Source organism: Arvicola amphibius, chromosome 9 (assembly GCF_903992535.2).
Source record: "Arvicola amphibius chromosome 9, mArvAmp1.2, whole genome shotgun sequence".
Taxonomy (NCBI): domain Eukaryota; kingdom Metazoa; phylum Chordata; class Mammalia; order Rodentia; family Cricetidae; genus Arvicola; species Arvicola amphibius.
In genome coordinates, this window is record NC_052055.2 from 90,401,577 (window position 1) to 90,428,273 (window position 26,697).

At 43.1% G+C, this 26,697-nt stretch overlaps 2 protein-coding genes across 4 annotated transcripts in view; one reads left to right on the top strand and one right to left on the bottom strand.

Moving 5' to 3' along the window:
* The window catches only part of Fam168b (family with sequence similarity 168 member B), a 29,530-nt gene extending 21,455 nt beyond the window's left edge, over positions 1-8,075 (bottom strand). For both annotated transcript variants that reach the window (XM_038341950.1, XM_038341949.1), the window contains exons 1-2: positions 7,896-8,075; positions 1,961-2,041 (exon numbers count right to left, since the gene is read on the bottom strand). In XM_038341950.1, the coding sequence (XP_038197878.1) occupies positions 1,961-2,030 (70 nt within the window). In that variant the 5' untranslated portion in view covers positions 2,031-2,041; positions 7,896-8,075. The remainder of the gene's footprint in view (positions 1-1,960; positions 2,042-7,895) is intronic.
* Positions 8,076-20,718: 12,643 nt separating this feature from the next.
* Positions 20,719-26,697, top strand: part of Plekhb2 (pleckstrin homology domain containing B2) — a 28,740-nt gene continuing 22,761 nt past the window's right edge. The window contains exon 1 of one of the 2 annotated variants that reach the window (XM_038343965.1): positions 20,719-20,824. The gene's annotated coding sequence lies outside the window, so the exon portion shown is untranslated. Of the gene's footprint in view, positions 20,825-26,470; positions 26,510-26,697 lie in introns of those variants that run through there. The other variant, XM_038343966.1, reaches the window with a different exon arrangement.

Consider the following 26,697-nt stretch of genomic DNA (forward strand, 5'->3'; position numbering starts at 1 on the left):
CCGGTCTATCTCCTCTAGCCTTCACTTACACTGCACTCGGCTTCACTCTCAGCAGTGCTCTATGTTCACGTTCCTCTAGCTCTCACTGGACTAACCATCCCGGACCCCATTTCTTTTAGTTTCAGTTATTTCTTTCCCCTTAATCCCTCTTCGCTTTGTTCTCCACTTAGAAATTTCACTCTGTTATGCAAGCATTCTACACTTTCTTGTGACATGGTCTCGACCTGCTAGTTCTGACGCAGCAGCCGTTATTCTGACTGATGGGCGTTTTCTAACAGCACCCGTGTCTTGTAATAATTTTGTGTATGAGCAGGTAGTACTTGCTGCAGGAAGGCCAATCAACCTATATCAAAGACAAATGCACTAATTCTGCATTTGCTGCTGTCAGGTACTCCAGAGATTATGCATCAGGGTGACTATGTTTGATGTTTTCAACTTCTGGATGCCCCCACTAGGAAAAACTAAGAAACTAGAGCCTCAATGCCCGTGAATATCTCTAAGCACCTAGGAAAGACTGCTCTTCTCAGAACCCTTACAGACACACAAACTACCCTGTGGAGCCAGCAAATAGACTGTCCAACCTTTTAGTGGGAGGCCCAATCTCAAGACTGAGGCGAGAGGCGAGTGACTCTAACTCCCTGCACACGGAAGATTCTTAACATCCTTTTCTGTCCCTATTTGGACTGCTAGAATTCCACCACCAGCAACAAGTGCTCCAGGACAGCCAATAGCTACAGCACCCTGGCCGAGGGAGCTGGGTTTGCATTACTTTCAAATCTCTGCCATCTTCCAAGTTCAGTTTCATTCCATTTTCTTAGAGTTTTGTCCCAACATGGTTTTCCCTAGTCAAAGTATTTCAAACCCCAGAGTGAGAGCTGGACATGGTGACAAGCCTGTAACACCAGCTACTTCAGGGGCTGAGGTACAGAGATCACAAAGTCAAGTACTGCTTTGGCTATACAGTGAATTCCAGGCCAGCCTGAATAACTTAGCAAATCTGTCTCAAAACTACTAAAGGGGTAAAGATACAGTCGGCAGGAGAAGTGTAGCATCCACGGGCTATGGGCTCCATCATCAATACTCAAAGGGGAGGACCCACAATGAAACTCTAACATTACAAATGGCTACTTCTTGTTCAGTCACCAAGGACAACCATCTCTAATCTTTGACCAAAGTCGCAGTTCCCCAATGTTTTGCTTCAAGGCCTCCCTCAGCTCAGCTCTCACTGACTCCACTCACTGAGAGCGAGGATACTGTCTAACAGGATCTCCTCCCTGTCTAGGGAGATGGAAGCCACGTTCAACTAGGACACAACCCAAGAAAAGTGTGGACAGGGTTTGTAAAAACATACTGGGCTTTCCTATATGGCAGAAACCATGAGGTTTCTACTCAAAGGGGCTGAACCTCACAAAGACTGAGAAAGTAAGATGAATTGAGAGGTAGAGAAAGAAGGTCCTGGCCCCACCCACAGGAACTACCAGCTCTAGACAAGGCCAGACATCTCTTGAGTTTTTTGTCTCATGAATCTTCTTCTTTCCTTCGACAACTTGAATTAGGTTTGTCCACTGTCTTAAGGTTCCTATTGCTGTGATAAGCACCATGTCCAATGGCAACATGAATGAGGAAAGGGTTTATTCATCTTAAACTTACAGTCAGCATGAAGGGAAATCAGTGCGTGAAGCAAAAGCCATGGTAGACACTGCTTACTGGTTGGCTTCCCATGGCCTGCTCAGCTTGTTTTCTTATACAGCCTGAGACCAGGGGTGACACTGCCCACAGTAACCACTGATCAAGAAAAAACGCCACATGCAATCTGGTGGGGACAGTTTTGCAACTGAAGGTCCCTCTTCCATCTAGCTGATACAAAATTAGCCAGCACATCCATTGTAAATGTTAATGTTACATAGCCATTAAAAAGTGTTCAAAATTCAATAATGAAAACAAAATTCAATTTGCTTACCTGGATATCCAATTCCTTTGGCATTTGCATAGGGAACCCCGGAAGACCCAGGGCTATAAACAGGATTCATGATTTCAAGAACTAAAAAAAAAAGGGGGGGAAAAGGTGATTTAGCCCAGTTCTTGCTTCCAGAATTTCTTCATTAGCCCCAAAGAGCAGGCAACAAATGTTATTCTAGTCCACTATAAAACAATGTATTTTCTGCTGCTCCCAAACAACAGAGAATAGAAAATAAATACTGGATGTTCCAATAACCATAGGATCCAGTAGTCTTTTCTCCATAACTCTTCAACCCATCAGAGCTAAGGGAAAAGAGATCTACTACAGCCCTACTTAAAATGCAAAAATTCTATAATTAACCTCAATGCCTTTGTAACAGAGAGTTAAATCAAAACATATCCAGAACATAAAATATTATGCAATTGTTTTTAAAGGGTTCGAGTCGTTCTTAGTGACAGCCCTTGTCTAGAATGTGCAAGGCACTGGCTTCAGTCACCCACTAGAAAAAAAGGCTACCATGATAGCTCTTCTCTGTAATCCCAGCACTAAGGAGTCTGAGGCCAGAGGACTGACTGCCACAAGTTCAATAACATTCTAGGCTTGTGTGAGAGTCTGTCTCAATAAACAAACAAAACATATACTATTATGTGAAACAAATAGGGAAAACTACTGCACCACGCACTACGGTGCTAAGTCTACACTCACCCCCAGCACAGGCACAGTCAATCTTGACGGAAACGCATAAACCATGTAATCACCAAGACTTCTTCTAAATGTATTTTTCCTAAAAGATTATTGTCCAGACACACTGTTAACCTGCACAACGTTTTGATATTTACTAATCTTTTCTCCCGCAAAGTTCAAGAATTTTCATAGCTATCATTCTACCCCATCTCCAAAAGAAGTAAGTATCTTCAAGAAGTGCCTCTTAATTCTATCCCCCAATGAGATCAAGTGTGAGTTTGCACCATTCTTCATCTGGTAACTCACTCGTTGACTAGACGTTAAGAATTGAGGTAATCATTAATTTAAAATGGGAGGTGTAACAGGGGTTGGGGAAACTACCACTGTTTAGCTTGCTGTGAAACCTAAAACCACTCTTTTAAAGTTTCATTCGTATGAGAGAACGCAGATACACATGTGTGTGCGGGCGTCCATGGAGGTCAGAGAGGCTGCTGGATCCCCTGAAGCTGAGTTACAGGGGGTTGGGAGGTCCCTGTTATAGGTGCTGGGAAACAAAGTTGGGTCCTCTTCAAGAGCAGGAAGTGCTAGTAACCACTGAGACATCTCTTCAGCCCTCAAAATATTGCTCTTTTTAAAAAGTAAAAATAAAAAATAAGTAGTCTGGGCCTAATGGCTTACACATGGAAGGAAGAGACAAGAGGATCACAATTTTAAAGCCAGTCTACTTCACATCCTGAGTTCCCAGACACTGGATAGGGCAGGCCTATGGATGGAGAAAACAAGAGCCAAAGGCATAACAGAATCAAAGTCAGCAGTGTGTTTTGTCACACGCCTTTACGTGGTAGTGCATGCCTTTAGTTCCAGCACTCAGGAGGCAGAGGCAGGATCTCTGCGAGTTCAAGGCCAGCCTGGTTTACAGAGTGAGTTACAGGGAAGGCTCCAAAGCTACACAGAGAAACCCTGTCTTGAAAAACCAAAAAAGGAAGGAAGGAGGGAGCGAGAGAGGGAGGAAGAAAGGGAAAGGGAAGAAAAGGAAAAAGCAACTGTTAATCCCCATTCCTCTAAACTGCATGGTGCTTCTGTTTCAGCTGTCACCTCTTAAGAAGTAAATTCTTTCCAAACTAATTTCCTAATCTGAGCAGTAACTGGATTTTACTTTCTTTTTTTTTCCTTAAAGATTTACTTATTTATTATGTACACAACATTCTTCCTCCATGTATGCCTGTAAGCCAGAAGAGGGCATCAGATCTCATTGATGATTTTTGTGAGTTACCCCATGGTTGCTGGGAATTGAACTCAGGTCCTCTGGGAGAGCAGGCAGTGCTCTTAACCTCTGAGCCATCTCTCCAGCCCCTGGATTTTACTTTCTTAATGAAGTTCAAGATAAGCACAGTGCCATGTAAAGGCTACTGAGAAAACAAGAGCAGATCACAGTTCTCTTCTAAGGTTACTGTCTAGAAAAAGCACCATCCAATACTTTTTTCAAAAATGAACACAAAGATACAGTAGCTGAGATTTTTACTTAACATGTAGGTTATAGCTATTCTAAGGAGTAAGAAAAACCGTGATTAACAATGTTTGGTACAAACCACGGTAAGGGCCAAAAGAGAAAAGGGTGCTCTGAGGACTGAGTGCAGAGAGCAGAACTTGGTGGCACTCCTCCAAGAGGAGCAGCAGTGGGGAGAATCGTGGTAGCATGGCCAGAGCCATGAAAGGACAAGAGGCATTTCAGAGAACTCAGATTACTCCAGAGACCGATGATACGTTTCCTAACGGGATTAAGAAGTCTCAGGGAATTAAAAACTGCAGGCTGGGACTGGGAGATAACTAAGAGGCAATGCACCTACCTACCTGCCTAGAATGTTCCACCCAAAAAGAGACAGATAAAACAGTGCCGTTCCCCTTCCAATCGGGCAAAATGTCTTAGTGCGCTCAAGCAAAAGCAGTAACAGTTCTGGGAACAAATAAATGCAAAAGCCCTCCTTGGATTATTTATTCAATGGTGAGAGTCCCTCAAAGACTGTGAGCCCAAAAGCCGTGGGAAATCCTGCGTCTCAGTCTCTCTGCATCTCCCAGTCCTCGGCACAGAAGGAGCGCACAAATACCTAGCCAATACAAACAGTACATGAGACTCCTAATAACAAAGCTCAATTTAAGGCATTTAAAGTCTCACTCAGAATTATCAAAGCACATCTGATTAGCAGACAAGAAATGTAAACCTATCACATCAAACAACTTATATCATATGTACCCTCATGTGTTACTCTCCAAGTGTCAAATAGAGCCAATACCTAATTTCCAGTTTACAGAAACATCAAGCAGTTTGAGGAATACATGAAATGAGACTATGCAGCAAACCACGCAAACCTAAAAGGAGGGCACTGTCAAGGGCAAATGGCTGTTCTTCAATGGTATTAACACAGGTGAGGGTGTTTGAGATAAAGTTAGATTTATACTAAAAACAATAGGCAAATTTTGTTTAGATTCTGATTTATACGGAAATCCAAAAAAGAATAAAAAATAACCATATTTTAATGATATAGCTTGAAAATGAACACAGGCTGAGTACCCAACAGTGTAGTTAGTTATTTATGGTAATGGATCGTGTTTATATCAACTACGTAAATTTTAAGAAAGGTAAAAGAATGTAACAATATGAGGAGCTGGAGAGTTGGCTCAGCGGTTAAGAGCATTGCCTGCTCTTCTAAAGGTCCTGAGTTCAATTCCCAGCAACCACATGGTGGCTCACAACCATCTGTAAAGAGGTCTGGTGCCCTCTTCTGGCCTTCAGGCATACACAGAAACAGAATATTGTATACATAATAAATAAATATTAAAAAAGAATATAACAATATGAATGACACCTGTAATTTAAAGCATTTCTTTAGAAAGGGCAAATACTGCAAAAGGATAGTAAACTTTACTTCATCACATGGGGAATATGACTGCACACAGTGTCTCTCTCCATTTATAATGAAAAAACAAAGAAAGACCCAGAGAGCCAATCTACCTGTGCTTCTGGTGCCAGTGATCACACAACCACCACCAATCCCTATTCTGAGCTGGTGCAGACCATATAGATCCACGACCTCAGCTGAACACGGGTAGAATTCTAAGGTCTCCTGTTTGCAATTACTTAACTGTGGGAACACTGTGGGTGGTTTGCTGCCTAGATCAGAACACACCAACCACACACTTACCTGTAAAAAGACTACAAGATTCCTCAACTATAAATTCAGCAAGCATTACTGGCACGTCTTTAAAATGATTTTCTTGAGTTTTCTAGAACTTGTTTTTATGGGGTTAGGGATTTAGCTCAGTGGTTAGAGCACCTAAGGCTCCAAGAGAAAAGACAAAATTACAAAATAAGGTAATCAGGATAGGTTTTTGTTATTTTTATTTATGTTTGTACCTTGTGAGTGAATGCCATGTGTGTGAGAGTGCCGTGGGTGTCACGTAGGGTGCCGGATGCTTTGGAGCTGGGGTTACAGGCAGTTGTGAGCTGCTTGAAGCAGGTACAGGGAAAAGAACTGAGATCCTCTGCACGATCAGGACGCACTTTGAACTGCTGAGCTATCTCTCCAGTCCCTAATCTCAGTCTGAGAACATACCACAACCTAAACGTTACTGAAGCAGTAATTGCAAAATGTTCAAGGCCTGATAGTCTAGTGTTTCACAGCAGCAGCACTGATTCAGAGCGCTTTAATCTCTCTATCCAGAGGCACCAATAAATAAGATACAAACTCTTTAGAGAAACAAAATCAATAGTGGAAAGTTCCAGTGCTGTCTGATAGCAAGGAGAGAATACATCTCACAAGAAAACTCTGCACTCCACCCCCAAACTCAGCTTTCACTACTGCTTGCGACCTCCCAGGGCAGCAGAGAACAGTCAGATCTCAAAACACAGGCAGAAGCAGGTATTATTATTGTTATACTGACATGCTCTGACATTGTTCACACTCTGTCTAGAAAAATTAACTCACTAGAGATTAGGGAAGACAACTTCCTTAAGCCACAGGACCTACAAAAATTATTTTTAAAAAGCACTTGTTTTGTTTTTCTCAACTCCAATCACCTATCTCTGCAGTGTTATGCTACTCCTTCTTCAGGGTTTGAAATCATTTTAATATAACCGGGTATGTTATTCTCTCTAACGTTAAAATGGGCTAAAAGGCAGGTGTAGAGCTAGCCCAAACCAATCTGTGGCTGCTTCCTCCTCCCTCTGGGGTTCCATGTACTGGCCTTACACTTGCATTCTTAGAGGAAGGAGAGTGGAGGGCAATCTTGGCAACTGCTTCTCGATCACCACATAGGTGAGCGCAGCGGGCCAGCAACTCAAGCCTGCAGCACCCGTCTACCAAACCCTAACTTTTGTTTCTGGTCACAACTAATTTTAATACCCTTAAAGGTTTTCTTGCATGTCAAAATATTCCAAAATGGTGCACGAGTAAACTACAGATACTACCAAAATAAGCCTGCTTTACACAAAGACTTAAAGCAAAATCTTGACCAGTTTCCACCATGGTAGCTACGGCATTAGGAAAGTAGCCTAGGTTTCTCAAATCTTGGCTGTCAAAGCAAAAACCACCCTTTACCTCTGAACCTACCGAAGTTTTAAAGGCTGTCTAATGACTTGCACCAAACAGTACTTCCTTTAATTTAAAATCGTGTTATACTTCAGAAAGCAATCTCATCTTACACAATGCGAAGTGGAGAGTTTAAGGACTAGGAGAAACAACAACCACCCTTTTCTTTAAAAAAATAAAATAAAATGTTATGTGTGTGTGTGCGCACGTGTGAACCTTTTCATTAGCAAATCTTCGTGCATGCAAAACACTCCCAAGATATATGACTGATTAAACACCAGCTCACACAAAATAAGAGATGCTGTAAAAAGAGAAACACCCTGCTGTGGACGCGCTAGCACGATGTCCTTTCCCTTTTTTTTTTTTTTTTTTTTTTTTTTTAAGATTAACCTGGACCGTGCCCCGGAACGTCCTTTGCTGGCTAAGGTGCCCTCCAAAGCCTGTGTTTTCCTGCGTGAGGGGTCGTTGGGCCTGCGGCGCCCAGCACCCTGAGCCTCCCGCAACCTTCCCAACCCGGCCCTGCACAGGCCGCCCCGCCCCCCCGGCCCGCGGCGGACAAAGCGGCGCCCCGGCTCCCCGCGCGGCCCGACCAGGCGCTGCACAAAGCACCGCACTTCCGGCCCGCGCCCGCCCGGAGCCGCCGCCCCCATGCTTCCCGTACTTACGGTGGCCTGCGCCTCCGGCACCGGCGCGCGCCGGCCCGAGCCGGCACGGCGTGTGGCTCGGCGACGGGCAGTGCCCAGACGACGCACAGACGCGGCCGACCGCTAGGCCCGCGCTGTCTCCCGCTCGCCTGGCCGCGGCCCGCGCTACCGCCGACGCTGCGCAGACACCGCAGCCCACGACCTCACTTCCGCCCGCCGCGCGCCGGCCGGGGGCGCGCCGGGCACGTGACGCAGCTGCGCGCGCGCGCGCGCGGTCCGGTAGGCGTGCGCGAGGTGCCCGGATGCTGGCACGCGCGCCCAGGCCGAGGGCCTCAGCTCAAGCACATTTGGAAACGTTGTAGAAAATAGTTATGGTCCGTAGTAACTTCGGGAGAAAATGTATGCCGGTTCGCATTATGTTTACTTAATAATTCCTTTTTTCTGTTTTTGTTATTATTTTTCTTTTAAGCTTTTCTCTTGTTATTGTTTTGTTTTGAACCGTGATGACCTTGAACTTACAGACCTGCCTGCCCCGAGAGTACTGACGTTAAAGCAACAATCACCATACACAATACTAAGGTTGTATTTCTGTTTTCAATTATGCGTATAATTGTGTACTTGTGTGTGGGTTTGCTCGCATGAGTGATAGCGGAGGATTGGGACAGAAAAAAAGGCTTGTGCTCTTCTCCAGGTGGAGTTTTGAGCCGCCCAGCGTTAGTGCTGGGAACTGCGCTGAGCCATCTCTAAATAAGACTCCCCATCCCCCTTCGCCCCCCCCCCCTTCTTAAAGGATTTATTCGTGTTATTTTGTGTGTGTGTTGTATGCCTGTATGTTTGTGCACAGCTGTGTGCCTACTTAATAGCCCTCAGAGGTCAGACAAGGGAGTTACAGATAGTTGTGAACCACCATGTGGGTGGGTGCTGGAAATCGAACCCAGGTTCCCTGCAAGAGCAAACAGCAAGTGTTCTTAACCACTGAGGTGTCTCCATCTCCACCCCCTTTTCTTTTTAACTCCTATCTCCATTCCACTGTCACCCCAAGATTGTTACCCTATTAAGCTTGTGTCTGTCACAAGAACTAGGAAACACCAAGCACTTAGGGCAAGCCCCAAACCACACTATGTTTACATAGCAGAAAAGCCAACAGAAAGAATACATGCCGGGAAATGTATGAGAATAAAGAGCCGGGCATGTGGGTGAATGTCTTTAATCCCAGCATTCCTGAGCAGAGGCAAGTGTATTTCTGTGAGTTCCAGGCCAGCCTAGTCTACAAAGCGAGGTCCAGGACATACAGGACTATTACACAGAGAAACAAAAACCCTGTCTCAAAAAAGAAAGAAAGAAAACAACACAAAACAAACAAAAACAGGGAGGTGGGGAGCTAGTTAACTTCCTACCAGATATGAGAACAAATTTAAAGGCTGCAGTCAATAAAGCTCACCAGTGCATAAATAAACAAACCAATGAAATGTAGTTTAAAAAAAAACAGAAGTATACTCAAACAATTTGGAGAGGTTAGATTTGATGAAGTATTTCAAATCACTGGGTGTTATACTTTGGATCTTAACCATTTGCCTAAATCTCCATCAATGTCTTGGCTACTAGCCTGACAGCTGGCACTACTGAGACTACACAGACTCGGAGATTTGCCTGCTTTGCCTCCTAAGTCCTGGATGAAAGACGTGTGCCACCATGCCCGGCTTTTCTCAGGCATGACTAGCTGGGGTAAGAAGGATTGATAAATAAATAGTACTAGGATCAAAATGTAACTATAGAGACAGTATAAATCATATCTATAACTCATGTACCAGGATAAATTCCAAATTAAAAAAAAAGGCATACAAGTTTTAATTGTGGAAATAAAAAGAAGAAAACATAGAGAAATTTTAAATGTGGAGTAAAGAATATCTTTCTCAAAAGCCAGAAACAATACCTATGAAAAACACTGACTGGCAGGGCGGTGAGCAGATTAACAGATAAAACCGCTTACCACTCAAGCCTGGGGATCCCCAGAGCCCAAGGGTGAAAGAGAACAGACTCCAAAAGTTGTTTTCTATTCTCCACACAGGCCCCATGGAGCAAGGGCATGCACATGCAAACGCACACACACACTCAATAAATAATTTTTTAATGTTGCATGGAGAAATCACCCTAAGCAAAATCAAAGGGCCTATGATTAACAATGAAACATATAACACAAAGGGTTAATCTCTTCAGTATTCCGAGACCTTCCAGAAGCCAACAAGAACCAATTTCACTAGTCAGTAGGAAATTAGTAGAGTTCACAGCAAAAGACATACAAATAGGTCTTAGTAATATGAAAAAAGTCAACCTTATCTTTATAAAGACGAATTCAAGGGCTGGAGAGATGGCTCAGAGGTTAAGAGCACTGACTGCTCTTCCAAAGGTCCTAAGTTCAATTCCCAACAACCACATGGTGGCTCACAACCATCTATGATGAGATCTGGCTCCCTCTTCTGGCTTGCAGGCATATATACAGACAGAACACTGTATACATAATAAATAAATATTTAAAAAATTCAAGTTAAAACTTGAGACACAGGACTTTGGAGGCAGAGATAATGAGAACTGTCTCAAGGTTAAAGCAGTCTGGTCTACATGGTGAGTTTTAAGTTCTAGACCAACAAGATCCTGTTTCAACAAAAACTACAACAACAAAACAGAACTTTGAGCAAACAAATGTTATGGCAGTATTTCTCACCAGTGGCTGGGAACCATTAATAATAATAAAAAAGGCAATATCTTCTATTGGTGCAAGGCCACAGGAAATGGGCACCAAACTGCTGTATTGGAAAGGAAACCACCTGAGGTTTTTTTTTTTGTTGTTTTTTTTTTTTATCAAGATCAGTGCACACAAAGCTTTTAGCCAAACAAATCATTTCTGAAAGCTTATCTATATAGGGTTCTCCAAAGTAACAGAACTTATAGAATGATTTTATTCATATATGTGTGTGTTTGTGTGTGTGTATATGTGTATATGTATATATATATAATTAAATTTATATATTTATTAGAATGACTTACAGGCTGCAGTCCACCTAATCCAACAATGGCTGGCTGTGAATGAAAAGTCCAAGAATCTAATAGCTGTTCAGTCTGAGAGCCTGGATGTCTCAGCTGGTCTTCAGTAGACTCTGGAATCCTAGAAGTAGGTTCTAATGCTACTGAGGGAATGGCCTTGCTAACAAGGTGAGAGCAAGCAGGCAAAGAGCAAAAGCTTCCCTTCTTCCATGTCCTTAGATAGGCTTCCAGCAGAAGGTATGGCCCAGATTATAGGTGTGTTTCCCACCTCCAGATTAAAGGCTGATCTTCCTATTTTAAATTAAGCAAAAATCCATCACAGGTGTGCCCTCCATTTTAATTCCATATGCAGTGACGCTAATAACCAAGAACAGCTATCACACACTGTAAACACCAAGCCCATGCCCACTCTGGAGAGCATCCTTTACACCAGGAAAGTGCAGGAAGCTCTGGATGTTATCCTGGTGTCTGGGACAAATGGCTGTGCTGAACTTTTATAGCCTAAGGATGGGGCTGTTTCTGCCCCAGGACAAGATATGATCTGAGCAAGGCTGCTCTTCATTCCAAGTATGGTCTGAAAGAGTTCTCCTTAACAAGTTCTAAGCTGTCTTGGGACATCATGACGCTACTGTAGAAGAATCTACACTTTAGCCAACAGGCTCAGACCGTCACTCATTTGACCCCCTAGTAACTCATGATGTCTTTCCAAAGCCAATTCCAAGAGAAAAAATGTCTCACGCTGTAAAATGTATTCTTGGCTGTCTTCAAAACAAAACAAAACAAAACAAACAAGCAAACATTATTCCTCAACCAACTGACTAACTGCTCCTCTAGTCTTCTAGACACAAGCTTCTGATGGATGATTACTGTGAATTGTCACCCTGACAGGATCTAGAGTCCCTAGGGAGATGGTATGACTCTATAGGAGATTGATTATGTGGACTGTGTTAATGGATGTGGGAAGACCCATCTTAAGTGTGGATGGGACCATTCCTAGTGTCAGGAACTCTGGCCTGTATAAAATGTAGGAAGTGAGCTGAATGTCAACCCAGATTCTTCTATCTTTGATTCTTAACTGCGGGTACAATGTGGCCAACTCCTTCATGTTACACCCTGACTCTCTTGCCGTGGGCTATATAACCTGGAACTGTGGGCCATGTGGGCGCTCTCTCTCTCTCTCTCTTTCTCTCTCTCTCTCTCCCTTTCTTTCTTAAATTGCTTTTGTTAGAATTTGTTTGCTTTGTTGTTGTTTTGAGGAGGGTTTTATGTTGTAGCCCTGTCTAACCTGGAACTCCCTATGTACACCAGGCTGGTCTCAGATTAACAGAGATCTGCTGTTGCTTCCCAAGCACTTAAAGGCAGGCACCACCACACCTGGCTTTGTCTGGGTATTTTCTGACAGTAACAGGAATGGAAACTAAATGCATTCATTATTTTTTGTTCCTGTGATAAAATATCATGACCACAAACACCCATGGAAGAGTATATTTTGGCTTACAATCCAGAAGGTTAGAGTCTATAATGTGACCTGTGATGGGTGGTGGATGGCTGGAACAGGAAGCTCACAGGTCACATCTCCACCTGCAAACCCAAAACAGAGAGGGTGAACTGGAAGCAGAGTTAGGCTATAAACACTCAAAGCCAGTCCCCAGTCTTCTAGTTTCTGCAGCAAACCTGAACCTCATAAATGGTCCACAACCTCCTCAGACAGTGTCACCAAGGAATCAACTGTTCAAATACCTGAGCCTCAGGGACATCTACACCACCACACTCCAATAGAACCCCACACAGGTGAGCACTGTAACATAAAAACACTGCCTGATCACCTGTGCAGAACCATGTCTCATAAAAGTAGCCCTATAGAACTTTCTAGCAAGACAATTTATTCTGTCCTGATATGGATGTAGCTACCATGTATCTTTTTATGTTTTTGTTTTATTTTTTATTTTGGTTTTTTGAGACAGGGTGCTTCTGTGTAACAGTCCTACTATATATCTTATATATTCCCTATTTTTGCCTTCTGTCTTGGTGAATTCTTCCACTAGCCTGTCAGTCTCAGCCTGCTAAGCACAAACAACCCTAGTGCCCATTACTTGGGGAATGGTTAAGTGCACTCTGGCTCATCTATATAGTAGTTCTAAGTAAAACAAAAAAGGAAGGGGAAAAAAGAAAGAGAAAGAAAAGAAACAAGAAGCCTTTCCACTTATCAAGGTAGAAGTATCTCCAAATACACCAGAAGAAAAACGGGGTGTATATGTGTGTGTATTTTATATATATGTATAATATAATTTTAATTATATATATAAAACTTAAAATATCATGAAATTTAAGCCCGGTGATGGTGGCACATGCCTTTAATCCCAGCACTCGGGAGGCAGAAGCTGGTGGATTTTTGTGAGTTTGAGGCCAGTCTGGTCTACAAAAGCTATTTTCCAGGACAGGCACCAAAAGCTACAGAGAAATCCTGTTAAAATAAATAAATAAATAAATAAATAAATAAATAAATAAATAAATAACAAACAATAAAATATCATGAAATTTAAAAAGCATTAAAAAACAAGCAGCATAAATTTCCTGTGGTGAGGCTGCGATAGACTGGGACCTGAGCATGTGTGGGCGTGATCAGGAGAAAGATAATATTCATGAAGTTCTTTTTTCAGCTTTGACTCATATCAATGTATCTAAAATTAGATACAAAATAGAAACCTCATATATTTCTAGAAGTACAAAGATTATCATAATCCTTTCAGAAAAAAGTTTGGTTGTCTCTTTTTTTAAAAAAAATATTTATTTATTATGTATACAGTATTCTGTCTGTGTGTATGCCTGCAGGCCAGAAGAGGGCACCAGACCTCATTACAGATGGTTGTGAGCCACCATGTGGTTGCTGGGAATTGAACTCAGGACCTCTGGAAGAGCAGGCAATGCTCTTAACCTCTGAGCCAGCTCTCCAGCCCCTGGTTGTCTCTTATGAAACTAAACATACATCCAAACAACCATCCTACAAATTGTGCTTCAGAGAAGTGGAACCATACATTCATGCAAAGAGTTGTACAGAAATGCTCACAGCAATTCGCTGATTATAGCTTGGAACCAGGCATCAATGTACCCATCGCTAGGAGGCAGGTAATTGAGCTCGTGGTTGTAAGAGCTTGAAGGTAAATTTCTGTCATTTCCCATGTACAGCCATTATTAAAAATTATAGTCTAGGACTGACAAGATGGCACAGCTGGTAAAAGCATTCACTGTCCAAGCCTGATGACTTTCTTTCAGTCCTTGGAACCTATGAAGAGAGTTCATCCTTGAACGTTGTCCTATGCCCTCACATGCGTGCAGTAGTATCCATGCACTCACCCCCCCCCAAATCACTGTAAAGTGCAATATTATGTTTCAAGGTGTCTGTACTTCCAGGATAGCCACACTATCCCCAGTAAGATATGATGCTTGCTATGGACTTTATGAATTTTGCTAACTGGGTAACGTTTTAATTGTATCTATGGTTGTTCTGGTTTCCATTCATTACATTCATGATATCCATCTTTGTAAACAATTTTTAAATATTATTTAAAATACTGCTTGGCCTATTAGCTCTAGCTTCTTATTGGCTAGCTCTTACATATTAATTAAACCCATCTCCATTAATCTGCATATAGCCACGAGGCTGTGGCTTACTGGGTAAAGTTCCAGTGTCTGTCTCTGGCGGGGCTACATGGCTTCTGCCTGACTTTGCCTTCTTTCTCCCAGCATTCAGTTTAGTTCTCCCCACCTACCCTATTCTGGCCTGCACAGGCCTAAGACAGTTTCTTTATTAACCAGCGGTATTCACAGCATACAGAGGGGAATCCCCTATCACCTCCCCTTTTCTGTTTAAATAAAAGGGAAGGTTTTAATTTTAACATAGTAAAATTACATATACAAAACAGTTATCAAGCAAGAATTACAGTTACAATACTTACATATACTTTATCTTTTATCATAACTAAGGAAAACTATAACTATTTATTCTTCAACTCCATCAAAGACTACAGAAGGATATATTATTACCTAAGTAAACAGAAAGTACATTGTAAGCAATTCCCAAAACTCTAGAATTGACAGAGACATCTCGCTGCCTAGACAGTGACCCAAAGTTCTGTATCATTGGAGCATCCATCTTCAGCTTGCAGTCCCAAATATCCAGCAGACTTTTCTATAAAGCAGGAAATCTCATAGACAGTTCTGCCTATATTGGCAATTTGTCGTTACTTTCTTCTGTGTCCTACAGAATGTTTGGCAGTCTCTTTCATGAAGTAAGAATCCTGAAGGATGGTCTCACCTTTAGGCAAGTTTAGCAGTCATTTCTCTGTGGGGCCTGCATGTCCAGTTCACACAGCATAACATCAAGCAGCCCAGGCAGGATCAGTTTCTTGCCCAAATAGCTAGCAAACTTCATAAGGAGCCTCTTTGATGCCCATCTTCCTCTTGAAGTAATTTGTAATAGTGCTGCCAGGAGCAGATGTGTCTCATGTCAAGAAAAGTCCTACCTTCTTAAAACATTTTAAATGCCTTATTCTGAAGGTCTCTGAAAGATTTAAAAAATACTTCTCTAATTGAAATATATCTATATATATCTAGAAAACTAACGTGACTACAAGTTTGACTATTATAGATGGCTATTAACCTATATTTCTTAATTATACATTACATTTTTAAATGAGCTAGACAAACGCAATAGTTTAACCAAGAGCAGATATATATATATATATATATATATATATATATATATATATATATATATAACAAAATTGACCTTAAATTTGTATCAATAAAGCAAGATCCATACCAATGCAAATCTCTATAGCATATGCCCCTTTAAATGTAAACAAACATTTATAAACAATCATTTAGGGAATTTGGGTATAGTTCTCTCCAAACTGCTTCCTGCTTTTTTGGGGGGTGTTCATGGTGACTTTTCAGGGGAACTTGGTCCATCAAACCACACTAGTCTGGAAAGATTCCACAGGTTCTTATCCTCTGTGGAAACAAAAGAAGAACCTCTTTTCCAAAGCAACATATCCTTAGACTCAAATTTTGGAATCCAGATATCTTTATGTTGGCTTAACTTAGCAGTCCATACAATGAAATGTCTCTCATTATGTAGGTTTTTAATAGTCAAAAAAATTCAAAGAAAACACAATAATACACATAATCTAGACTCTCTGTGTATATTCCATCTTTATATGGCTTATTTTCTTTATTTCTTTAATCTATGACTGTCTATACTGTCTCTTTAAAGACTTTATTTTTTATAAACCATTTACTTCCTTTTATAACTATACTCTTTTTTTCCTCTCTCTCCCAAGCCTATATACATTTTTAAAACACACTGTGTCTCATTTGGAAGTCTTTTATTACATATCTGTAATCCTTTTCTGACCAGAACTTTCTTTTTTATGTTGAATGGGTGTGGCTAGGGACAATGCAGCCCTGCCTGCTTGCTCAGCCCAGTCCAACATACCAGAGGCATGTTTGTTGCCTCTGAGAGCCATGCACATGGCCCCGTTTTTAGGCACACAGTGGGTCTGTCTCCGTTAAGCAAGTTGTAGCACTCTGCTCACAGACCCCATTTAAATGCTTGGTCTCCTGAAAGAGCCAGAGTTCGTGCTGGCAGTGTGGCCCAGGAAGCTGCTGTTTTGAAACTGCACAGCTTTTTTTCTGCTACTGCCGAATCAGGAAGACCTCTCTTAAAGGAGCTGTGGCACGCTGCCAGCAAACAGCAAGAAGCTGTGTTAAATTCTGTGTTTTTGTGTGTTTCTAGAATTCTTTTTAAAGCTCTCTCAGGTTTTATGTGGATTTAGTGAGCACACGTTGGAGTGCCAATTTGTACTAAGAGGTTGCTTGTTTGTTCCTCGCAGGTCAGACCTGAAATAATTACACAGAAACTATATTATTTAAAACACTGCTTGGCCTATTAGCTCTAGCTTCTTATTGGCTAACTCTTACATATTAATTTGACCCATCCTCATTAATCTGTGTATCACCACGAGGCTGTGACTTACTGGGTAAAGTTTCAGCATCTGTCTCTGGCGGGGGCTACATGGCTTCTCTGTAAACAATTTTTGATTAGAGTTTTTATGTACCTTGGATAGTTATCTCAAAATCAAATTACTGTTTTTTCTAATTTAATTATTTGTACATGTGGGTTATTATTTGTATATGGGGGTTCATGCTTACATTAGTGCAGGTACCCTCAAAATCAAGAAGAGGATGTCATATGTCTTGTGGTTGGAGTAATGAGAAGTTGTTAACTGGACACTGGTAACTGAACTGAGCTCCTCTGGAAGAGCAGTACCCACTATGAATCTCTGGGCCATCTTCTCCAGCCCAAATAGGCAATTTAAAGAGATGCATTTGTGGGTTTGTTTGTTTGGGTCTCGTGTGGCCTGGGCTAGCCTCAAACTCATTATTTAGCTGAGGCTGGTCTTGAATTCCTGATCTTCCTGCACCTTATAAAGTAGGAATACAGGTGAGGGTATGCCTGTTTAAGATGAAGTAGTTTAGTTTTTGATACTATCAAACTTTTATACAGAAGAATTGTACCAACTTATAAATGTACAAGCAGGATTGCTATTTGTCGGTTTATCCAACTTCTTACACATTGAATTTTCACTATTTTTGTAGTTTTTATAACTGAAAATCTATATTTTATTTAGTTTAGCTGTACTTTTTAGATATTATAACTGTTTATTTTGTAGAATGTTGGCTTCATGTGCTCTTTCTCTTCTGTGAATGACTTACTTAGAGTTCATTGCTCACTTTTAAAGAGTTTTAATGTTTCTTTAGCCAATTAATTTGTTGTATTAAATAAAGAGTTAATGGGAAAATATGTTTTTAAATCAACCAACTAGCTGGAGGCAAAGATGTATTATTATTATTATCGTTATGTGTGTGTGTGCGTTTATGATGTAAGGGGGCACACACCATGATGTGCACGTGAAGGCCAGAGAACAACTTTGTGGAGTTCTTTTTCTTTTTTGACCTTGACATGACTCAGAAAACACAACTCAGGACTTCAGGTTTATTTGTCAAACATTTTATCCATTGAGCCATTTCACAGGCCCCAGGTTGCAAAGTTTTTGAGAAAGTAAAGTTCTAGTTAAATTTAGCATGCTCAGTTGGCCTCAGAATCTAGACCATCTTAACTCTGCCTTCCAGGTACTGAACCCACAGGTATTCACCACCATGCCCCACTCCACTTTCTTTGATCATACTAGTAACCAAAGTAAACAAGGAAGTGGGATTAGTCACAAAGTAATTTGACTGAACTGAAGGCCACAGAGGCTGCAGGGTGTCTATGCATTCCAGTGTGGCCCCTCATGGCCTCCTGTTGAGCTTAGAGGGGAAGCTAAACTTTCAGTACAGACACCTGTGGGCTAGAGTGAGCGCTCACTCATTGACCACGGGTCTTCTAAGAGCAGGTGTGCATGCTCCCCCACCCACAGTGGCCCTTCTGAGAGTAGGTGCACATTCTCACTCACCCACAGTGGGCCTTCCTCTTCCTCCTCTTCTTGATAGGGAACTGGGACCCAAAGCCCATTTCACTAAGCCAGAAAACATATTAACAGACACTTCAACATCTTCACCAGTTCCTGGACCACATATTTATACCAACCTGTATTCAAACACTACCTTTTTCTATTATTTAAGTTATCTTTTCATCATTTTAAATTATCTGTCTGTCTCTCTTCATTAAAGAAAATCTGTAGTGCTGGAGAGATGGCTGGCAGTTAAGAGTACTGGCTGCTCTCAACCACTTCTCTGTCCTCAGCTGCATTATGTCTGCATACTCCCCCCCCCCATACACATGCACACACACATATATATTTAACCTAAAGTGAAGGGAAAATTCAGTAAATGCAGAAAAGTAGGAAGAAGAAAAACATCTGCATTTTAATTGCTGTGAAAAAATTCTGATTCAAAGCAGCTTGGGGAGGGAATGGTTTATTTGGCTCACATATCTTTTTCAGTCTGTCATTGAAGGAAGCCAAGGCAGGGGCTCAAGCAGGGCAGGAAGTGAAGCAGAGACCATGGAGAAGCACTGCTTACTGGCCTGCTTCCTCGTACAAGCCAGGACCACCTTCCTAAGGATTGCATCTCCATAGCAGGATAGACTCCCCAACATCAATCATCAATCAAGAAAACGCCTCATAGACTTACCCATGGATCGATCTGATGCAGGGTTTTTATTTATTTATTCTTCAGCTGATGTTCCCTCTTCCCAAATGACCCTCGTTTGTGTCAAGGTGCTGAAAACTAACCAGCACAGCATCTATAGATTCTGTTGATATAGGTGGACATAGGGCCTGGCTGATGACCGGCAGGCACCTTCCCTTGGTCTCCTTTCCCATGGGGGCAGCACCCGGCATCTCTTCCCTTTAGGTAATTTGGGATCAGGCATTTCATGACAGAAGGGCAGATAAACAATCCCACCATCAACCAGTTTTGGTTGTAAGAGCTGTGAGACAAAGTTTTCCCTTGAACTGGAGTATTAAAGGAAAAGTCCTGTTTACTGTCTCCTGTACAAGCATGAGGGGGCATATGCTTAAAGCTATAGAACATACAACCCAACACACCAACTTAAAGATGATCCAGAGCTATTTAACACTAAGTCCATCTTGCAGTCATGGTAGGGGGTCTTCCTAATTTTCATCTGGGGAATCTGCTCCTCCCTCTACCCAAGTTCATAAAAAGAACACTCCAAAGGACATGGGGACCTTGGGTCTTAGGCTTTAGGATCTTGGGTCTTGCTCAGGCCTGTTTCCGTTCTGGGGAGTATATTTCACACGTTTTCTTTTTAAATAAATGCACACTTTTACTACTTCTATTCTGTGCCTTGTCTGATTCATTGTTCGAGACACAAAGAACCTAGAAACAACATAAATGAGATACACAAGGAACTATGATTTAAAAAGTATGATAGTTTTGTTTTGTTGTTTGAAAACAGAATCTCATGAATTTCCAGACTGGCCTTGAGCTCACTATGTAGCCAAGGATGACTGTGGGTCTCTTCATCCTACCTCATTTCCCAAGTGTTGCGATCACCATGTTATATACACCAGTTGTGTATCACCATGCTTTCTCTCTCTTTTTTTCTTTCTTTGTTTGTTTTTTTTGAGACAGGGTTTCTCTGTAGCTTTGGAGTCTGTCCTGGAACTAGCTCTTGTAGACCAGTATGGTCTCGAATTCACAGAGATCCACCTGCCTCTGCCTCCCAGAGTGCTGGGATTAAAGGCGTGTGCCACCATCGCCAGGCCACCATGCCCTCTTTATGAGCTTGCTTTTTGTTTTTGAGACAGTACCCCAGGCTATGTACCCCAGGCTGGCCCCAAACTTGTGATCCTCTTGACTCAGCCTTCTCAGTTCTGGGATTATAGTCCTGTGTTAACACACCCGGATCCTTCTTCATTTATTTCTTTAATCGTTATATTTTATATTCTAAGCTATAACGATCGTATGTAACTTATTGCGGAGACTTTCAGCTTTGCTCCTTGGTTGCTATTTCAGTTTTGACAGCTCCATTTCCCAGTTTTTTTTGAGCACGCACGTCCTCCTTTCTGGCTCCCAGATGTTCCAGGTTCAGCTTGCCCTTGGTTTGCCCCAGTCTGGCTGCCATGCACTTATCCACGAAGCTCTGTTTTTAGAGGCCAAGATTAGGATACTTAGAACTGCCTTTGAGCTGGTAACTAAGCTCCTGTTAAGGGCAACCCTTCAGGCTCCAGCCCGCACCCCGGCGGGCACCTGCCTCCCGCGCATGCGCGCGAGGCAGTGACGCAGGCCCTGGACTTGCGCGTTCAGCAAAGAGTGGAAGAAGCCGGCTACGACCTTGCATTCTCAGCCTGATTCCTGCCTAGCGACCTGATCTTTCGCAGGTGATTCTGACCGTGGTGCCCCAGGGCGCCCGCGTGCGACCCTTTCCCGGACCTCCCCTGTCGGCGTACCCCATCCGGCTGTGCTCCACGCCCCCCCTCCCCGGGGTAACCCGCTTTGCTACACCCCCTCTCCAAGCTTGTCTCGGGGGACGCCAACCTTGCTGGCCGCGCCCACTTCCTCAGCCTCAGGTCCTTTCTTCTTCGGCGACCCCTCTGAGCCCCGGCTCCTTCTCCGGTCTCCGAAGCTCCCCCTTGTTCTTGCTCTCTTCCCTTTCTCGAGCGTCTCCATTCTAACACTCCCTCTTCCCAAAAGTCGCCTTTCTTATTGTAACCTCCCTCCCCCAGCTCCTGGCTCTCCTCCAGTGTCCCTATCCTGATTGTGCTACCCCAGCCTCTGCCTCCACTTTACATCTCCAGTGTCCAGAATCTGGCTTGTTTTCCCTCCATCTCCTACCTTCTTCCCCTTCCCCCATCCTTATTGTATCTCCCTCCCCTTCCTGTCTCTTTTCGTGTCCCCCATCCTGGTTGTATTCCACCGCCCCTTCCAAGTCTCCGTCGCTTCCCCCTTCCTCGTTCATTGTCTCCATCCTGATCTGTCTTTTTAGCATAGCCTCTCTTAATGGTTTTGCCTAGGCTAGCACCCCTCCCCCTTTTCCTGGGTCCCTGTGGGCTTCCCCAGTGTTCCCCACCATAATATTATCCTTCCCTGTCCCACGTCTGGTCCAGTCTCGTGCCCCTCCCCTTACCCCAAGGGTCCTTTCTGGGTTCCCCAAAGACCCACATCCTGATTGTATCCTCTCCAACTGAGCGCATCCCTTCCCCAGTGTTCCCTATCCTAATGGTATCTTCCGTAGAGCCGCTTAGTTCTAACATCCCTACCCCCTTCTCCACCATGGCGGGTGAGATGGGGGGGGGGGCGCTCTGCTGAGGATGGGACCTCTCTGGCCCCTCTTAATAGTTCCTGTGGCCGCGCAAGGGACCGCCTCTGCCTCACGAAGACCCTCGGATTATCCTCGGGTCACCATTGAGCAGCTCTGGTGGGCCCTCCCGTTCCCTGCGCTTTCATGGTCTGTGGTCTTATACCGTCTTTAGTTTTAGGAGTTTGATTGTACAAGTGTTTAATTGTTATCCAGCTAGATCTAGACCTTGGGAGGTCAGACATCTTTATTTGGGGTAAGCAGAAATTGTTTGTTGTAGCTAACTCTCAGTTCATAAAGGAGTGGAGTAACCCCCAGTATTTTAGAGTAGGGGGAGAGGTCACAGAGTTTAGAGACTGCCTGGCTGATTCAGAACACACTGATCAATTCCTTCCAAGAAGCTGTGTGTGTGTGCGTGTTCTATTTTACTAAAATAGGAACGCTCTTCTCTTGTGGTCTCTGAGGCAACCAGTCCAGGAAGTGACTTGTCCCACTTTACAGGAAACGGTAGGTTGGCAACTGGGATTTACTGCCTGCTTTCGTAGGGCCATGAGTGTTTGCTGAAGGAATCATTGACCAAACATGGCTGTGTGTTCTCCAGCCTGTTCTGTGGGCTTGCCTCTCTAGTGAAGAAGGGCAGGTGACTGGGAGTGCTGCTGCTGGCTTCTTCCTTAGGGTGTTTGGAGTGTTTCCTGGGCCCAGGACTTGTGTGGTCAGTAGACTATGGTTAGGACAGGTGTCTTGGGAAGGGACCCTCTAGCCAGGCAGGTGCTTGCCTGGGTTTCTCTAGTGTCTGTGATGTTTGTGTGTGAAAGATTTCCCACGGATCTTCCTCAGGACAGGAATCAAAATTCTCTTAGGGTGTTTTCCTGTCAGACACACAGTAGGTGTTTGGTAACTTAAGGGTGTTAGCTCTCCTTTCTAAGTAATTTTCCTGATAATAAAGACTGAGTTTATGAAGTCAATCTCTCTCGCTTTCTCACCATGTCTGTCTGTCTGTCTGTCTGCCCGCCCCAACCCTTTTCTAATCTCTTATTTCTCTGTCTCTGGAAACTGAACCTGTAAGCTGTGGTTTTTGCAGAGAGCCAGTGATCTGAGAGGTTTATCCTGTGAACACCTTCTAATGAGTCAGCTGCAGCCAGCAGGTGATATAGCGGGGGAGGGGGGTTGGGAACAGGCAGTCTGCCATCCCAGACTCAGTCTAGGCTGTCTGCTCAGGAGGTCAGCCCAGTCCCTGAAGTTTATGGCGTCTGTGCATTCCTCCTTCTTGTCTCCTCTTCTCCATCACAGTCTCTGTTTAACTGGGTTTGGATATTCTTAAAGATGCTGAATCCTGTATTCCTCCCTGTGCCACCTGGATCAGGGGTTAACTCAGAACAGTCAACCATGAACAGGTTCCTTTCAACAACACATGTTACGAACGTGTCCTTAAAATATAGAGGTTAAAAGTGCACCTATATGCCCTTCCTGCCCCTTGTCATTCCCTATTGTTAGTAACAAATCGTATCTGTGAGTACTGTATCATATGGACGGTGGACTCCTGCTGCCGTGCGCTTAGGTAATGCTTAATATGGCTTCATTCCTGTAAGGAACTTTCCAGCGTAAGCTGTATTTACCATTTGCAACATAAGCAGTTAGGCTGGTGAGATGGGTAAAGAAAAAGTTTCCCTGAGGCCTGCAGGGCTTAGGAGCTAAGAGGCAAGAAGACCAGGGCAGAACTGAAGAAACTCCCCCAAGTGTTTTGTTTTTATCGGAGAGATGGTGTTATAAGCCATCTTAATCCTTTGTGAAGTATGACGTTTTTGTTTTTTGCGCATCCTATAAAAACAGCACAGCCTTTGATGGATTTGTTCCATCCCCTGTCCTGTCAGAGTGGCTACATAGAAATGTGCTCCTGTAGCACTAGCTGGAGATGGGGTGAGTGGGTGGATGGGAGGCAGGTTCCCCTTAACTCCTGAAAGCTTGACTGTGCTTTTAGCTTGGATTCATATGTGATTTCTTTCTTTTTTCCAGCCTTTCTTCTGCATTAGTAGATGCCAAAGAAAATAAAGAATTATTTGATTAGTGTCAGCAACTACCCCAAACTACATAGTACAAACTGAGAGAGGAAAGATGTAATTAGGTTGTATTTCTTGTACAACCCAGGACCATCTGCTTAGGGATAGCCACACCCACCATGGTCTGGGCCCTCCCACACCAATTATTAATCGAGAAGATGCCCTACTGACTTGCCTCTAGGCAATCTGTTAGTGACTTTTTCTCAACTGAGGCCCCTCTTCCCAGGTAACTCTAGTTTGTGTCAAGTTGGCAGAAGAAAAGCAGAATACACTCCAAAACAACAACAACAAAAACAACGTGGATGAATCTACCAACTTTATTTTCTAATAATTCTCATTGCTTTCAAATTGGAGGAAGGAATTTTAGTGACTGTATTATAGCAACTGAAAGTCAGGAAACATGAGTGTGATCATATATTTTTAAGATTCATAAAGACTAATGTTTCTAAGCGTAGGACTTTGGACCCGGAAGACCTGTGTTCAAATCCCATCTTAATTTGCCCCATTGGGCAGCTCATTTGGTTTGCTTTCTCGTCTGTAAAATGAAAACAGATCATTTACTTGACTATGGAAAACACGGCTGAACTAACATACAAGCGTTTGACATGGTGCCTGACAGAAAAACTCAGTGCAAGGTAGCTGTTTCTGCAGCAGGTTAAAAATACCACAAAGAGTCAGTTTCAAAGGTACACAGCGGTCGTTAATACCGACTGTGAACTTGACAATATCTAGCATCATTTAGGAGACAGAACTCTGAGTTGGCCTGGGAGGGTGTTTCTAGATTGAGTTAACTGAGGTGGAAAATCCACTCTAAATGTGGATGGCGTCCCCCCCCCCATTAGGCTGGGGTTCTGGTCTGAGTAAAAAGACACCGACTCAGCATCCACCTGTTTCTGCTTCCCGATGACGGATGCCGTGTCACCAGGTACTGCATGTCCCCACTGCCATGACTTTCCTGTCATGATGGACCCTATCCCCTCAGCCTGTAATCTGAAGTAAACCCTTCCCTCCTTAAATCTCTCTTGTCTGTTATCTTGTTACGGTGATGAGAGTAATAACTAATATACTTGGCGGTGGGGAGAGTACCCCCGGGATACATGACTGAACCAGTCTCTGAAAGGACAGAAATGCTTCTCTTTCTCTGCTTGGCATGCTGAGTGCCACATGCTCTGTAGTTTACCCCTACGTGTCACTATTATGTGTTATATATGTCATGGTATTGTCCTATTACAGGATCCATACATAAGTTGAGACTCGCCAGGAGCCCATAGTTAAGAGATTTTGGAATACTAGGGAAAGTTGATTTTTAGAGAGACTTTGAATATATTTCAAGAAATTTTGGACTTTTAATGGTTGAATTTTAGAAACAATAGGACTTTTAAAAATTGAAATGTTGTATTGTGCTGTTGGCATTAACACGAGACCTTGGGGACAAACAAAAATAGGGAAGGTTATTGTTTCATAGTGTTATATTTGTGTGTCAAGTTGACAAGGGGTCAGTTGTCTTCGTTGGTTTTTGTTAGCTTGTCACAAGTTAGAGTTACCTGGGAAGAGGAACCTCAATTGAGAGAATGTCATTAGATTCTAAGTAATCGGAAGGGAATTTTCTTGCTTAATGATTGATGTGGGTGGTATCATCCCTGGGCAGCAGACCAAGCAGGCCACCAAGGAGCAAGATGATAAGCATCATTTGTTTCTCCATTGTCTCTGCCCTGGTTTCTGCCTTGAGTTCCTGTTTGGTCATGAGAAGTCAGTGAAGGCCATTAGTAAAGGTACAGTCTCGGTCGCAGTAGAAGTGCCAGGATGGAAGGGACCATGGAGAGAAATTGAGGTTTGGCATCATGTGGCAAGGTCAGAGTCCCTGAAGAAACTTCTTCCTTTGATGATAGACTATGGTGTGGAACACTGAGCAAAATAACCCTTTCCTCCCCAAGTTTTTACAGTCGAGCTTTATCAGAACACTAGAAACCCTGAGACCACGTACGTGAAGGTGGCTTTGATGTGTCAGTGTAAAGCCTAGCTCTTGCCTCAAAGGGAATGTGGTGATTTGTTCTTAGACAAATGTGAGTGACGACCGTGGCCCCAGGATATGGATTCATTTTTCCCTGGGTGTCAAGTTCCAACTGAACAAAATCCTAGCAAAGGCACACTGGTGGAGCTTCAGTTAGCAGCTTATGGCAGGGGGGAAACTACGGATCTGGTGGTCTGCTAAGTCAATACAGTGCAGAGGTTTCACACCCGTCGAAAGGGTGTTAGGTGGGAGGTGAATGGGAGCTGAAGATCACCCAAGATAATTTGTCTGTGGATCGCTAACATTCTGACCCTCCCCAGTCAGGACTCTTAGTTAGCCCACTAGCCTGGTAGAATCTTTAACTTAAATCTACATTGTTGTTGTTGTTCCCTTTCTGGGCACTGCAGTTCACAATTACATGATTGTATTTATTGAAGTAATGTGTACATAATGTTGAAAAGCCTAACGTTACTTTAGGCCTTAGAGTAAAAATACCAGTTTCTTGTCCCAACTCACTCTTCTGTCACTAATAACAACCATTTTCACTCATTTTTTTTTATTTTTTATTTATTTATTTTTCTTTCTTCCTCCCCCCCCCCCCCCCCGACAGGGTTTCTCGTGTAACAGTCCTGACTGTCCTGGAACTCGCTTTGTAGACCAGGCTGGCCTTGAACTCACAGAGATCCACCTGCCTTTGCTTGTAAGTGCTGGAATTAAAGGTGTGCGCTACTGCTGCCTGGCCCATTTTCACCCTTTTAAGCTGCCCTTTTGATATAGTATCTACTTCTATTTCTTTCTATCTATCTATCTATCTATCTATCTATCTATCTATCTATCTATCTATCTATCTATCTATCTGCTATCTATTATCTATCTGTTTGTTTTTGT